The sequence below is a fragment of the Bubalus bubalis genome, chromosome 19 (genome assembly GCF_019923935.1).
Source record: "Bubalus bubalis isolate 160015118507 breed Murrah chromosome 19, NDDB_SH_1, whole genome shotgun sequence".
NCBI classification, from domain to species: domain Eukaryota; kingdom Metazoa; phylum Chordata; class Mammalia; order Artiodactyla; family Bovidae; genus Bubalus; species Bubalus bubalis.
Genome location: NC_059175.1, coordinates 22,121,521 through 22,134,838, shown reverse-complemented (window position 1 = coordinate 22,134,838; position 13,318 = coordinate 22,121,521). Strand labels below are relative to the sequence as shown.

Here is a 13,318-nt window from a genome sequence, read left to right as displayed (position 1 = left end):
TAAATGAAAAAACACAGCACACATATCTTTAACTGGGTAGAGTATTTCAAGAGACTGAAAACAATAGGAAGCAGGGGTAAAGAATCAGAGAGAAGAGGGCAGTTTTGGACAACAGCACATCTCCATGCCTGCCAATACTAATCTTTTGATCGTCATATATTTTATATTAGAAAATTGTCTGGCAGTCTGTTGTTTCTCATTTATCTGTATTTAAAATTTTATGTAAATCATTAAAGACACGGATGATCTAAAGGACACTAGCAGCCACTATGACCTAATATTTATAGAATTTTAAACCAGAAAGCTATAAAGCATATACTCTTTTCAATAGCATTTGGTATATTCGCCAAGAGAGAGCATATCCTGGGACATAAGACAAGTTAATAAATTTAAAAGAACTGAAAACATACTTATTCTCTAATGACAAAAAAATTAAAAACCAATTACAGTAACATATCTAGGGAAATCCCAAATATTTAGAAATTAAAAACACATCTAAATCATGAATCAAAAAAGAAATCACAAGGGAAATTTTAAAAATATTTTATACTGAATGCTAATGACAATACAATATATCAAAATTCCCAGGACTCAGCAAACATAATGCTTGGAAGGAAATTTTTAACTTTAGATGCATATATTAGAAAAGAAAAAAGGTCTAAAAACACTGATGCTAAAGTTCTACCTCAAGAAGCTGGAAAAAGAAGGGCAAAATAAACGCAAAGTGAGGAGAATATATAAAATAATAAAATGAACAAAACAGAAAATAGACAAACAACAGCGAAAATTAATAAAATCAGAAGCTATTTCTTTGAAAAGATCCATAAACTTCCAGTTACAATGATGAAGGAAAAAAGAAAACACAAATCACCAAAATTATGAATGAATTTATCACTACAGATCATATAGACATTAAAAAGACAGTAAGATTATATTTATGGACAACTTTATACTACCAAATTTGATGACTTAGATGAAATGAACAAATTCCATGAAAAATACAACTTATCAAACTTAAGACAAGATGAAAGTGAAATTCTGAATAGCCCTACAGTCTTTAAAAGAAACTCAATTCGTTATCAAAGAAAACTAGAAGCCCATGGTTTCAGTGGTGAATTCTATTAACATTCAATAAAGGAAACACCAATCTTATAGTTATTTTTATTTTTGTAGAAAGTAGAGGAGAAAGGAACACTTCTGAACTCATTTCAGGAGGTCAGCATAAGCCTAATACCAAAATCTGAAATAAAACTACAAACAAGCCATGAAACTGAAAAGAGAATCCACCTGCCAATGTGCATTTGATTCCTGGTTAGGAAAGATTCCACGTGCTGCGGAGCAACTAAGCCCAGGCACCGGAACTACTGAGCCTGCCCTCTAGAACCTGTGCGCCACAGCTACTGAACCCACGTGCTGCAACTTCTGAAACCCAGTGCCTGGAACCTGTGCGCCCCAAGAGAAGCCACCGCAATGAAGCCGGCCTACTACAAGGAAGAGGAGCCCCTGCTCTCTGCAACTAGAGAAAGCCTGCGTGCCGCAATAAAGACCCAGCACAGCCAAAAATATATAAACAAATAAATAAATAAATATTTTAAATGACAGAGTGTGACAAAAGCGTCATTCACAACTGAGTAGTGTCATCTCAGGAATCCAAGGATGGTGCAACATTTGACAATGTGGCTTCCCCAGTGGCACAGCAGTATAGAATCTGCCTGTCATGCAGGAGATCTGAGTTTGATCCCCGGGTGGGAAAGATCCCTGGAGAAGGAAATGTAAACCCACTCCAGTATTCTTGCCTGGGAAATCCCATGGAGGGCTGCAGTGCATGGATTGCAAAGAATTGGACACGACTGACTGACTAAACAACAACAATATTATAATTTACTACATTAACAGGAGAACAGAGAAAAATTATGTGATCATCTCAATAAATAGCAAAGAAAAGTATTTGATATTCACCATTCATTTAAAACTTAAGATAAAAATTCTTGACAAATAAAAAACAGAAGAGAACTTTTTAAACTCTATAAATTATACCTACCAGAAAACTACAGTAAATATTAAACTTGAAGGTGAAACCTTAGAAACAGACAGAAGAATGAAGTATACTTTTACGAACTAAGGGGAGACTCCAAAATATATCTTTAATAAATAAAAGAAACTGAATATACAAAATATAAGAAACTCTAAAGACTCCACCAAAAAACTGTTAAATTAATAAATTCAGTAAACTTCTGGGGAACAATTTCAACATGCAAAAATCTGTTGCATCTCTATACACTAATAAAGAACAAGGAGAAAGACAAATTAAAAAACAACCACATTTACAAATGCATCCAAAAAAAAAAAAATTAGGAATAAATTTAACCAAGGAGGCAAAAGACCTAGACAGTGAAAACTACAAGACATTAAAGAAATAAACTGAAGAAGACACAAATAGATGGAAAGACATTTCATGCTCATGGATTAGAAGTATTAATATTGTTAAAATGCCCATATCACCCAAAGCAATCTACAGATTCAGTGCAGGTTAGTGCCGCAATTAGGCACAGTGCATCTACAGATTCAATCCCTATCAATGCAATCAACTTCCCAAAGGCATTTCTCACAGAAACAGAACAATTCTTAAACTTGTATAGAACCACAAAAAATCCCAAATGACCAAAGCAGTATTGAAGAAGAGCAAAGCAGGATGCAGCATGCTGCCTGTTATCAAATATTACAAAGCTATAGTATTAAAACAGAATGACACTGGCATAAAAATAGACACACAGATCAAAAAAGCATAACAGAGAGCCCAGAAATAAAGCCATGCACATGAATAAATTTACAACAATAAATTTACAAGAAAGGAGAGAAGAATACACAAGGGAGAAAGGATATATCTTCTATAAACGATCTTGGGAAAACTAGACAGCCACATGAAAAAGAATGAAACTAGACTACCAATTTACAGTATACACAAAAATTAACTCAAAATAGATTAAAGACTTGAATGTATAAGACCTGAAATCATAAAACTCCTCAAAGAAAACACAGGCAGTAAGCTCATTCTTACCAATGATTTTTTGGATTTGACATCAAAAGAAAAGGCAACAAAAGCAAAAATAAAAAATAAGTGCAACTACATCAAACTAAAAAGCTTCTGTACAGCAAAGAAAACCATCAGCAAAGTGAAAAGGCAAGCTTCTGAGTGGGAAAAAAGATCTGCAAACCACAAATCTGATAAGGAGGGTATTGTCCAAAAAAATATATAAAGTGAAGTGAAAGTCACTCAGTCATGTCCCACTCTTTGTGACCCCATGGTCTCTATAGTCCATGGAATTCTCCAACTCATACAAATCAAAGCAGCAAAACAATCTGATTTTTAAAATGGGCTAAAGATCCGAACAATTTTCCAAAGAAGATATCTAAATAGCTAACAGGTACATGCAAAGACGCTAACAACACTAAGTAATCAGGGAAGTACAAATCAAAATCACAATGAGATATCACCTTGCATCTGTCAGAAAGACAGCCCAAAACAAGTGTTGGTAAGTTTGAGTGAACTCCGGGAGATAGTGATGGACAGGGAGGCCCGGCGTGCTGCAATTCATGGGGATGCAAAGAGTCGGACACGACTGAGACTGAACTGAACTGAACTGAAGGATGTAGAGAAAGGCAAACCCTTGTGCACTGTTTGTGAGAATGTAAATCCATGCAGTAACTATGGAAAACAGTATGGCTGTTTTCCTCAAAAAAATTAAAATTAGAACTACCATATGATCCAACAATTCCACTTCTGGTTGTTTCCAAAGGAAACCAAATCATAATCTCAAAAAGTTATCTGCATCACATTCACTGCAGCATTATTATTGAAACAACCTAAGTGCCCATCAATAGATGAATGGATAAAGAAAATGCAGTAAACACACACACACACACAATGACTACTACTCAACCATAAGAGAAACATGAAACTTTGCCATTTGCAACAACTGGATGAACCCTAAAGGCATTATTAAGTGAGATAAAACAGAGACAAACAAGTAGCGTATATTCTAACCTATATGTGGAATCAAAAATAAAAAAGAACTGAAAAAAAACAAAAACACAAGCTCATAGAAACAGAAGTCACGGGGATGTAATGTACAGCATGCAGATGACGGTTAATAAAACTGTACTGCACATTTCATAGTCAGTAAGAGTACATCTTAAAAGTTCTCATGACAGGAAAAAAATTTTCTGTATATGGTGACAGATGTTAACTATATTATGGTGGCGATACATATAAATATCACATTATATTGCATACTTGATACTAATATAAGGTATGTCAACTATAATTCAAAAAAGTAAATAAATAAATAAGGTCTGGGCAAAATGGTCCTTCAAACTAGGTGTACACCTCCATGATTAAACCTATGATAAAAAATTTCAAAGCACTGGAAATATATACAAAAACTGCTTTTTTGCTTTTAAAGATAAGTATATCACTATAGGTAAGAAGTCAACCAGTTCTTTTTGGTCCCTTTTAAGTCTGGAGACCTTAAAGTTACTCTCTGAATGCCATTTGTTACACATCCTGGAACTGAATTGTCTCCATTTAGCAAATCAGGTTAACTCTGGAGGATGTCAATTTACCAAACACAACACCTGCCGGAAGAGCCTCTGGAGTTTGCCAATTACCCTATTACAATAGGGTGAAATAGAAACTTTGACTTTTTTTTTTTTTTTCTTTTTATTACTATTTGGAATAGAGCAAGTTAGTCCTAAGGCTACTTGAATTTCCCTGAATTTTCACTAGATCTGACTAGTTCGATTTAGACTTTTAGGTTAGGATTCACCCTCACTCTGAGGCAAAGAACTCCTGGAAAGCAGACTTTTCATTCTGAGGAAACGGCAATGTATCTATTTCTTAATGAACATCTGCTGATCTGAAGATGACTGAGTTAGTCTCGTGTGTGAAAATACACGAGCGAATGGAGAAAGGAAAAGGAAATAAGGGGCCCTCCTACAGCTCTACGAACCTCTGTTTCAGCGAGTTGGCATCAATAAAGCGGAGGCACGGAGAAGCGGCAACTGGAGCCAAGGGGCACCAGGACAGCCAAGCGGAGCGATGAGGGCTGAGACCACGAAGGGGCGGGACGGCGCGGCCTCCGCTCCTCCTCGTTCGGGGCGGGCCCGAGACCGCGACCCACCTCTCCTGCGCCGTCCTCGTCCAGGCGCCACGGTATAGCCATGCCGGGCCGCCTCATGCGGGGCCTCTGGCAGCGATGGCGCCGTTACAGGTACCGCTTCGTACCCTGGATCGCGCTGAACCTAAGCCACAACCCGAGGTGAGAGGGCGAGGCGGCTCGACCCAGGCCGTTTTCCTACCTCCCAGCGCCGCCACCGCGGCCCACGGGACTTACGCTAGCGGACCGAGGTGGGCGGAGCCTTAGGCGAGTGGAGCCTCAAGCAGGCGGAGCCTAAGACGGCCTACGGGCCTGAGGCGGGCGGGACCTAAGTGGGCGGGGCTCGAAGTGGGCAAGGCCCCAGGTGGGCGAGGCGGTGGCTGGCTGAGTCAGGCCGGCTGGGGGCCCGAAGACAGCACGGGGCTTTTAGGTGGGCGGGGCCTAAGCCGTATTTCCCATCGTTCCCGGCGCTGCGAGGTCTTCAGGCCTTGTTGCCCGCGGGCGTTGGCCTGAGTTTTAAGTCTAACTGCCTGCAGAGGTTGGGTGCCTGTGTTTGGGCAAAAAATAGGAACTTTTGAAAAAGGGAAATAACTTGCACGGCGTGAAGGTGCGTGGCCTTCTCTCTATCAAGGCAAAGTTAGGAGCTTGAAGTGCCTTAGAAAAGTCAAACCGTAGTTTATTTTTACAGCTCTGTAGTTTGTACGGAGAAAACAACGCAGCTCTGCTGTGAGGCTAACAGCTTGGAGTAGTTGATGTATAAAAACGAGCAAAAAGCCACTAAAAGCAAGTCGGAGTATTGGGTTTAGAATACGGATTCAGCGCCTAAAGAAGGCGATCTAGCTGAGTCAAGGCCGTAGGATCAGTGTTAATACTGGCTTTAGTAAATTGCCTGCTTGGAAGAAGTTAACGTGATGCTCACTTAAATAGGCAGACTAGCTCCGTTGAAAGCTGGTGTATAGCCAAAGAGCTCTCCCAGTTTCGTACTACAGAAACGTAAATTCAGATGCATCATCACTACTATCAAACTGAGGTGGAGATTGGTTCCTTGTAAGTAAAACAAGAAGTAAAATAATACTTAAAAAGTGATCATTAAAGTACTCCTGAGAAAGACTGACGACATATATATGTTAAATGTGTCTTTGAAGCTGCTGCTGCTGCTAAGTCGCTTCAGTGGTGTCCGACTCTGTGCGACCCCATAGACGGCAGTCCACCAGGCTCCCCTGTCCCTGGGATTCTCCAGGCAAGAACACTGGAGTGGGTTGCCATTTCCTTCTCCAATGCATGAAAGTGAAAAGTGAAAGTGAAGTCGCCCAGTCGTGTCGGACTCTTAGCGACCCTATGGACGGCAGCCTACCAGGCTCTTCCATCCATGGCATTTTCCAGGCAAGGGTACTGGAGTGGGGTGCCATTGCACCAGCAGCAGAGCGAGACTGACGATATATATAATGTTAAATGTGTCTTTGAAGCTACACCCGTGTAAAAAGGGCCACTGCAATTTGAGGACATAATGGCTTTAGGTGTACTGGAAACCAGCCCGTTTTCTGCTTCTTGTTTTGCCGTTTACCAGCTTTAGGACGTTGGGCAAGTTCCCTAACATCTCTAAGCTTGAGTTTCCTTGTCTGCAAAAACGGGATAATGAAAGTAAGGACCCAGTAGAATTTGGTATGGAATGGGCCTTTTATAAGTATTAGCTGTTGTTGACCTGTGTAAGTATTGTTGTGAGTCAGGTTACTAGAACTGAACCCCCAAAACTCTTTTCCAAACTTCTTAAGTTTTATGCCCTTCAAACACATGAGAATTATCTTCATAAAGGCCAATAACCCTGATGACATCAAGACAGTCTGGCTTTTATCAGTTGAAGGGTAGTGAATAGAAACTTTTCCCATTTTCAGGACTCTCCGATATGTTCCAGAAGAATCCAAAGACAAAGTTATCTCAGATGAAGATGTCCTAGGAACATTACTGAAAGTTTTCCAGGCTCTATTCGTAAATGATTTCAGTAAACAATCAGATATCTTGACTGTGCTTCCAGAACCTGTTAAATCAAAATATCAAGACCTACTGTCAGTTCAGCATCCAAGGGTGAAACAGCTTGAATACAGACATCAGCAGCAAAATACCTTTACACCAGAAGAAATTCTTTATAAGACATTGGGTTTCAGTGTTGCCCGAGCACCTAGCTCATTGATTTCTGCTGGAAAAGGTGTCTTCGTTACTAAAGGATTGGTACGGAAAGGCGCGGTTGTATCTATGTATCCCGGTAATGACATAATTAGTACTTGACCAAGAGTTTGTTATATACAGATAAATATAAGTTCAACAAAATACCTAACCCTATAAGCCTTAGAGTAAGGGGTTGTATTGGAAACTGATTTCCACACATTTTTTTTTTAATTGGCAAATAATTGATTTACAGTGTCATGTTGGTTTCTGCCATACAAAACGTGAATCAGCCATAGGTATACTTATGTCCCCTCCCTCTTGAGCCTCCCTCCCACCACCCCTACCCCACCCCTCTAGGTTGTCACAGAGTACCAGGTTGAGCTCCCTGTGTTACACAGCAACTTTCCACTCGCTGTCTATTTTACTATGGTAATACATATGTTTCAATGCTATTCTCTAAGTTTGTCCCGCCCTCTCCTTCCCCTTCCATATCCACAAATCCATTTTCTATGTCTGCATCTGTAGTCCTTCCAAACAAATATGATTTCCATGGACTTTTAAATCTTGAGTTGGAAATTAACTGTTTGTTAATTATCTCATGTATTAGAAAGTATCTGGGACCATTTTGAGATAAATGCATTTTTCTTTTAAGGAAATTTTTCTAATCAATATTTAAATTTAAGCAAGTATAGTATGGCCTACTTTGATAAGACTGATTACTTAGAAATTACTAGAGAATAAGTCAGTTTGGGTTAGATAATAATTAAAGGTAAAAAATGATGTGGATTAAAATATAAAGATTAAATTTAAATCTATAAATCACTGAGTAAAGATCTTCCTGCCATTTCTAAACTTGAAAAGTAAAGCAGTTTCTTTGCAAAAGATCATTAACTGGACTGCTCAGTAGAATATATTATTTGTTAAAAGTATTATTTGGTGCAATAGAAAGTATGTGTGAATGTTTGTCCAAAAGACCTGTTTTTTAAGAAGTCATTCTACTATCTTCTTAATTCTATGTCCCTAAACAGGGGCATCTCAGTTTCCTCCTTCACAACTATCCTAACTCCATAAGGACTAAACAGAACAAGCCAGCAACAAACAAATACTAAAATAAATTTAATAAATAGATTAACAGGGCTTCCCTGTTGGCTCAGACGGTAAAGTGTCTGTCTGCAATGCAGGAGACCTGGGTTCGATTCCTGGGTTGGGAAGATCCCCTGGAGAAGGAAACGGCAGCCCACTCAAGTACACTTGCCTGAAAAATCCCATGGATGGAGGAGCCTGGTAGGCTTACCGCCCATGGGGTGGCAAAGAGTTGGACACAACTGAGCGACTTCACTTTCAACATGCCTGCAACATAGGAAGCACCCTGTAAATATTCTCTCCTTTCCTCCATTGCAAATGAAAGGGAAAACAACCTGAATGCCAGCCCCATCTATTCCCATATATATCTACACTAATTGATTAATAACAAAATAATAAAAATCAATAACAAGATTAAAAATAAAATAATAAATATAAAACACATTTCTTAAAAGTCTCTTTAATAGATGTCAAATAGAACTCTTTTAAAAAATAAAAACAAAAACACAACTTTGAAACCGAGCCTATAATGTGATGTTCACATTTTTGTTAACCAAAATAGTCATATTTTATTTGACTGTGTGGACAAGTTTGTTCTGTGTTCCTTCTGCTGTTGGGCACTCTTTAATGAGGGAAGTAGCCAAAGAGAATGTGGTAGTCTAGACTGGAGAATGGTAGAGAAATTAAAGCAAATTCTTCCATGTTCTGTTTATGTTCTAGAGAAAGGTCCTTTATCATGATGGTTATGATTTTTATAGCTTGCTATGTGTTTGTCTTATATATTAGGTACAGTATATCAGAAGTACGAGCCAATCTTTTTCCAGTCCATTGGAAATCCATTTATTTTTAGATGCCTAGATGGGGTGCTCATCGATGGAAATGACAAAGGAATATCAAAAGTCGTGTATAGGTAAGTTGGTACCATGTTCAAATTTAATTGTAGGAGACAGAACCATACCACAATGACTCTGACCACTGGCATTTGCACTTTAAATAAAAATCTATTTAGCAAGCCAGAACAAGACATGGAGGAAACTTAAAGGCATGTTACTAAGTGAAAGAAGCCAATTTGGAAAAGGCTGCATAATATATAAAGTCCAACTATATGACATTCTAGAAAAAGCAAAACTATGGAGACTATAAAATGATCGGCATGTGCTAAAGTCTGGGGAGGTGAGGAGAGGTCAAAAGGTGGAGCATGGAGAATTTTTAGGGCAGTGAAAATATTCTGTGATACCCTAATGATAGATACCTCTCATTATACATGTATCCAAAGCCATAAAATGTACACCACCAAGAGTGAGCTGTAAGGCGAACTATAGACTCTGGGGTGATTATGATGTGTCAGTGTAGGCTCATCAGTTGGAGCAAACATACCAGTCTGGTTGGGGATGGTGAAAACTGGGCAGGCTGTGCATGTATGGGAATGGTGGGTACCTAAGAAACATCTGTACCTTTTCCTTAGTTTTGCTGTGAACCTTAACTCTTCTGAAAAAGTCAATTTAGAAAACTGACCCCCCAAAAAAATCTATTTAGTTAATTGCCCAATTGATTAGATAAGTTTTTTTAACACCGACTTCAAGAATGAGCTTATGGTTGCTGGGGGGTTGGGGGGGGCGGTAAGAATGTGGGGAAGGGATAATTAGGGAGTTTGGGATGGACAGGTACACACTGCTCTATTTAAAATGGATCACCAGCACTGTATAGCACATGAAACTCTGCTCAATGTTATGTGGCAGCCTGGATGGGAGGGGAGTCTGGGGGAGAATGGGTACATGTATATGTTTGATTGAGTCCCTACTCTGCACACATGAAACCATGACAACATTGTTTGTTTATCAGCTATACCCTAATACAAAATTAAAAAGTTAAAAAAAAAGTTTTTAAGAAAAATTTCACCAAGGGTTAACTGAATTTTAAGGTACAGAGGAACAGTCTCTTAGCTAATGCTTTCACCTGTTTCAGATCTTGCAATGGGAGGGATCAACTTGGCCCTTTAAAAATGAGTGATAGTACATGGCTAACATCAGAAATTCATAATCCATTGGCTATAGGACAGTATGTGAACAATTGTTCAAATGGTAAGTTGGCACCCTGGGGCTGTGAGATAAAAATACAGCAGTGGTAATGTTCCTCCTTTGCCATATGACTGAGTGCCAGAGGCAGTTAAGTTTAATATCTCAGCTATTGAAAGCCCAGAAGTAAATTTTATAATGGCTGATATCAACCAGAGAATTTGGGGAGATAATGATGTACATGAATTGGAATTCTTTAACTGTTTTTATTCTGATTTTGCAATAAATAAGGCAATTGATAACTGCCCTTTTGATCACTATTCTTGGTTATTTTTTACTAGTTAACTTAGAGATTATTCTGTCAGTTCCTCAACATAGCCTTATAGATTAATCACTACACTGGTTCTGTTACTAAGTTTGTGAGTTACCAATCTTCTCTAGGGCTTTATTTTCCTATAAGGCTTGATCATCTGACTACATTTAACACAGACTTTGGTATTTGAGATGAACTTGAAGCCTGACTCTTCTACGTAACCTTTATTCTCTCTGAGCCTCTGTTTCCTATCTTCAAAAAGTAAATAATAAAACATGCAAATATATGTATGTATATAATCTTCCAGTGCCTGGAACATAAGAGTGATTATTAATTTGAACATTTTCTGATAATTTAGAAAACTATACATCAAGTGCCATAATTCAGTACTGTTTTCCATGACCTGATAAAATGGTTCTGTTTCTAAACATTTCGTACTTGTTCTTAGACAGAGCAGCTAATGTCTGTTATCAGGAATTTGATGTGCCTGCAGTTTTCCCTATAGAGCTGAAGCAGTATCTTCCAAACATTGCCTACAGCTATGACAAACAAAGGTTAGTTCTTCTCGGGGTTTTTCCTATCTTCTGTCTTATGCTGTACCTTAAAATATATATATATATTTTCTAAGAAAAAACTAGAGAGTTTGGGGTTTTTTTTTTTTTAAGTGAAAAATGATAACTTAGATTTTTATGTTCATCATAAAATGTGTTAATATAGGTTATTTTCCATTTATGGTCATCACAAAATATTGGTTACATTCCCCATGTTGCACACTGCATCCTTGTAGCCTGTCTTATACCCAGAAGTTTGTACCTCTTACTCTCCTACCCGTGTATTTCCCCTCCCACCCCCTGGTAAGCACTAGTCTGTTCTCTGTATCTGGGAGTCTGCTTTTTTGTTGTCATATTCACTAGTATGTTGTAGTTTTTAGATTCCACATATAAGTGATTAGAACAAATATTTATTTATGGCTGCACTGCGTCTTCTTTGCTGCACACAGGCTCTCTCTGTTTGCAGGGAGCAGGGTCTACTCTCTAGTTGCCGTGCACAGGCCTCTCATCGCAGTGCCTTCTCCCACCGCAGAGCATCGGCTCTAGGCACACAGGCTTCAGTAGCTGTGGCACGTGGGCTTAGAAGTTGCGGCTCACGGACTCTAGAGCTCTGGCTCAGTAGTTGTGGTGCTTGGGCTTAGTTGTCCTGCAGCATGTGGGATCTTCCCGGATCAGGTATCAAACCCATGTCCCCTGCCTTGGCAGTTGGATTCTTCACTACTGAGCCACTAGGGAAGCCCAAGAATATGTGTATTTTTAATGTAACATTTATTTTTTGTGCATTAAGTGGAAAGTCTACTGAGAATACTCAAGTAACTATTTTTAAATATAAGTAATTGTATATTTAAAAGTTTTTTTATTAACAATACTATAGGAAGACATTGCCTTTATATCATTTCACTTGGCTGCCAGTTGCTAGCAAACTTTATTTTATACAGGTCCAATTAAATTGTCCTTTGATGATGAATGATATTTAAAACTTAGACAATTCCCTGTACTTGATAACTTTTATGTCTCTATATGTATGTGTGTGTGTGTGTGTTTTAACAATGAAGTTTTTTTCACCTGACATTCTGGGACATAATATTATTGCTGTTCAGCAAGTACAGGAAAAGTTAGAAGAGTAGGAACTTGAAGGTATGCATATGTCTTACTGTGTCCATAAAAGGTATTTTTTTTAAATTCCAATAAATGTTAAGTAACATTTCCAGCTTTGTGGAATACAAAGATACAAATTAATTGTTTTTTGAAGTGTTGAACTATAATGTCATTTTAAAATGCTTTTTATGATACCAGTTTTGAGGACGGGAACATAGAAACATTTTCAAAGTAGTAGTCAGTTGTATAAACTTATTGATTTGTGGGCTTTTTAAATGATGCAGAATAAATATACTCTAAAATGCCTCCATCAGCAACGAGAGCTATTTCTTTATGGAAATCAAATACATAAATTAAGATGATAGTAAGGAATCTGAATAAAATTATCAATGAAATCCATCTTGATGGTACTAAAAATATGAGCTTGTATCTGTTAACACTGCTGACTTTTGTCTGTTTCTTTGTTTTCAGCCCACTGCGCTGTGTCATTCTTGTTGCACTCAGGGACATTGAACAAGGAGAAGAGCTTTTTTCAAACTACTATACAATTGTCAGCTAACTCTATGAAACTACGTTTACTACTCAGTTATTGAGTTAATTCTAAATGTTTTTTGTAAGTTCCACTTGCAGAACAAATGTTTTGATACCTAATTGGAGTGGGAATTTTGTTTTTATTGATATTAGTATTTTAATTCATCATAAAACCTATTTGCTTCGTTACACTTTCAAATTTGTAATGCAATTCCAGTGTTCATTTGGTTTTCACCTAAGTACACAGTAGCTTACTAAATTAAAAGCCACCATCTGAACTTATAATTTTAACTATTCTTTTGATTATCTTTAGTAGTTTATCAAATTTTAGCCAAGTCATCAGCAGTTCTTACACTGTTGATGTGTACTAACATCCACAAAAACTTAATTAAACCAAGACCAAAAATA

At 38.0% G+C, this 13,318-nt stretch overlaps 1 protein-coding gene and 1 long non-coding RNA gene across 4 annotated transcripts in view; one reads left to right on the top strand and one right to left on the bottom strand.

Moving 5' to 3' along the window:
• LOC123330631 overlaps positions 1–5,176 on the bottom strand; it is an 18,235-nt gene extending 13,059 nt beyond the window's left edge. Inside the window, exon 1 of the long non-coding RNA XR_006546661.2 lies at positions 5,010–5,176. This is a non-coding gene — a long non-coding RNA (uncharacterized LOC123330631). The remainder of the gene's footprint in view (positions 1–5,009) is intronic.
• SETD9 (SET domain containing 9) lies at positions 5,176–13,318 on the top strand. 3 transcript variants are annotated; one of them, XM_006055619.4, is made up of 6 exons: positions 5,176–5,318; positions 7,049–7,416; positions 9,189–9,312; positions 10,368–10,483; positions 11,179–11,284; positions 12,851–13,318. In XM_006055619.4, exons 1-6 carry the CDS (start codon positions 5,221–5,223, stop codon positions 12,936–12,938), a joined length of 900 nt encoding a protein of 299 aa, XP_006055681.1. In that variant the 5' UTR covers positions 5,176–5,220; the 3' UTR covers positions 12,939–13,318. The 3 variants fall into 3 exon arrangements, with proteins under 3 accessions (XP_006055681.1, XP_044788531.1, XP_044788532.1); XM_044932596.2 differs by lacking the exon at positions 12,851–13,318 and adding an exon at positions 11,748–12,834 and having other exon boundaries at positions 5,187–5,318; XM_044932597.2 differs by lacking the exons at positions 5,176–5,318; positions 12,851–13,318 and adding exons at positions 5,770–6,203; positions 11,748–12,834.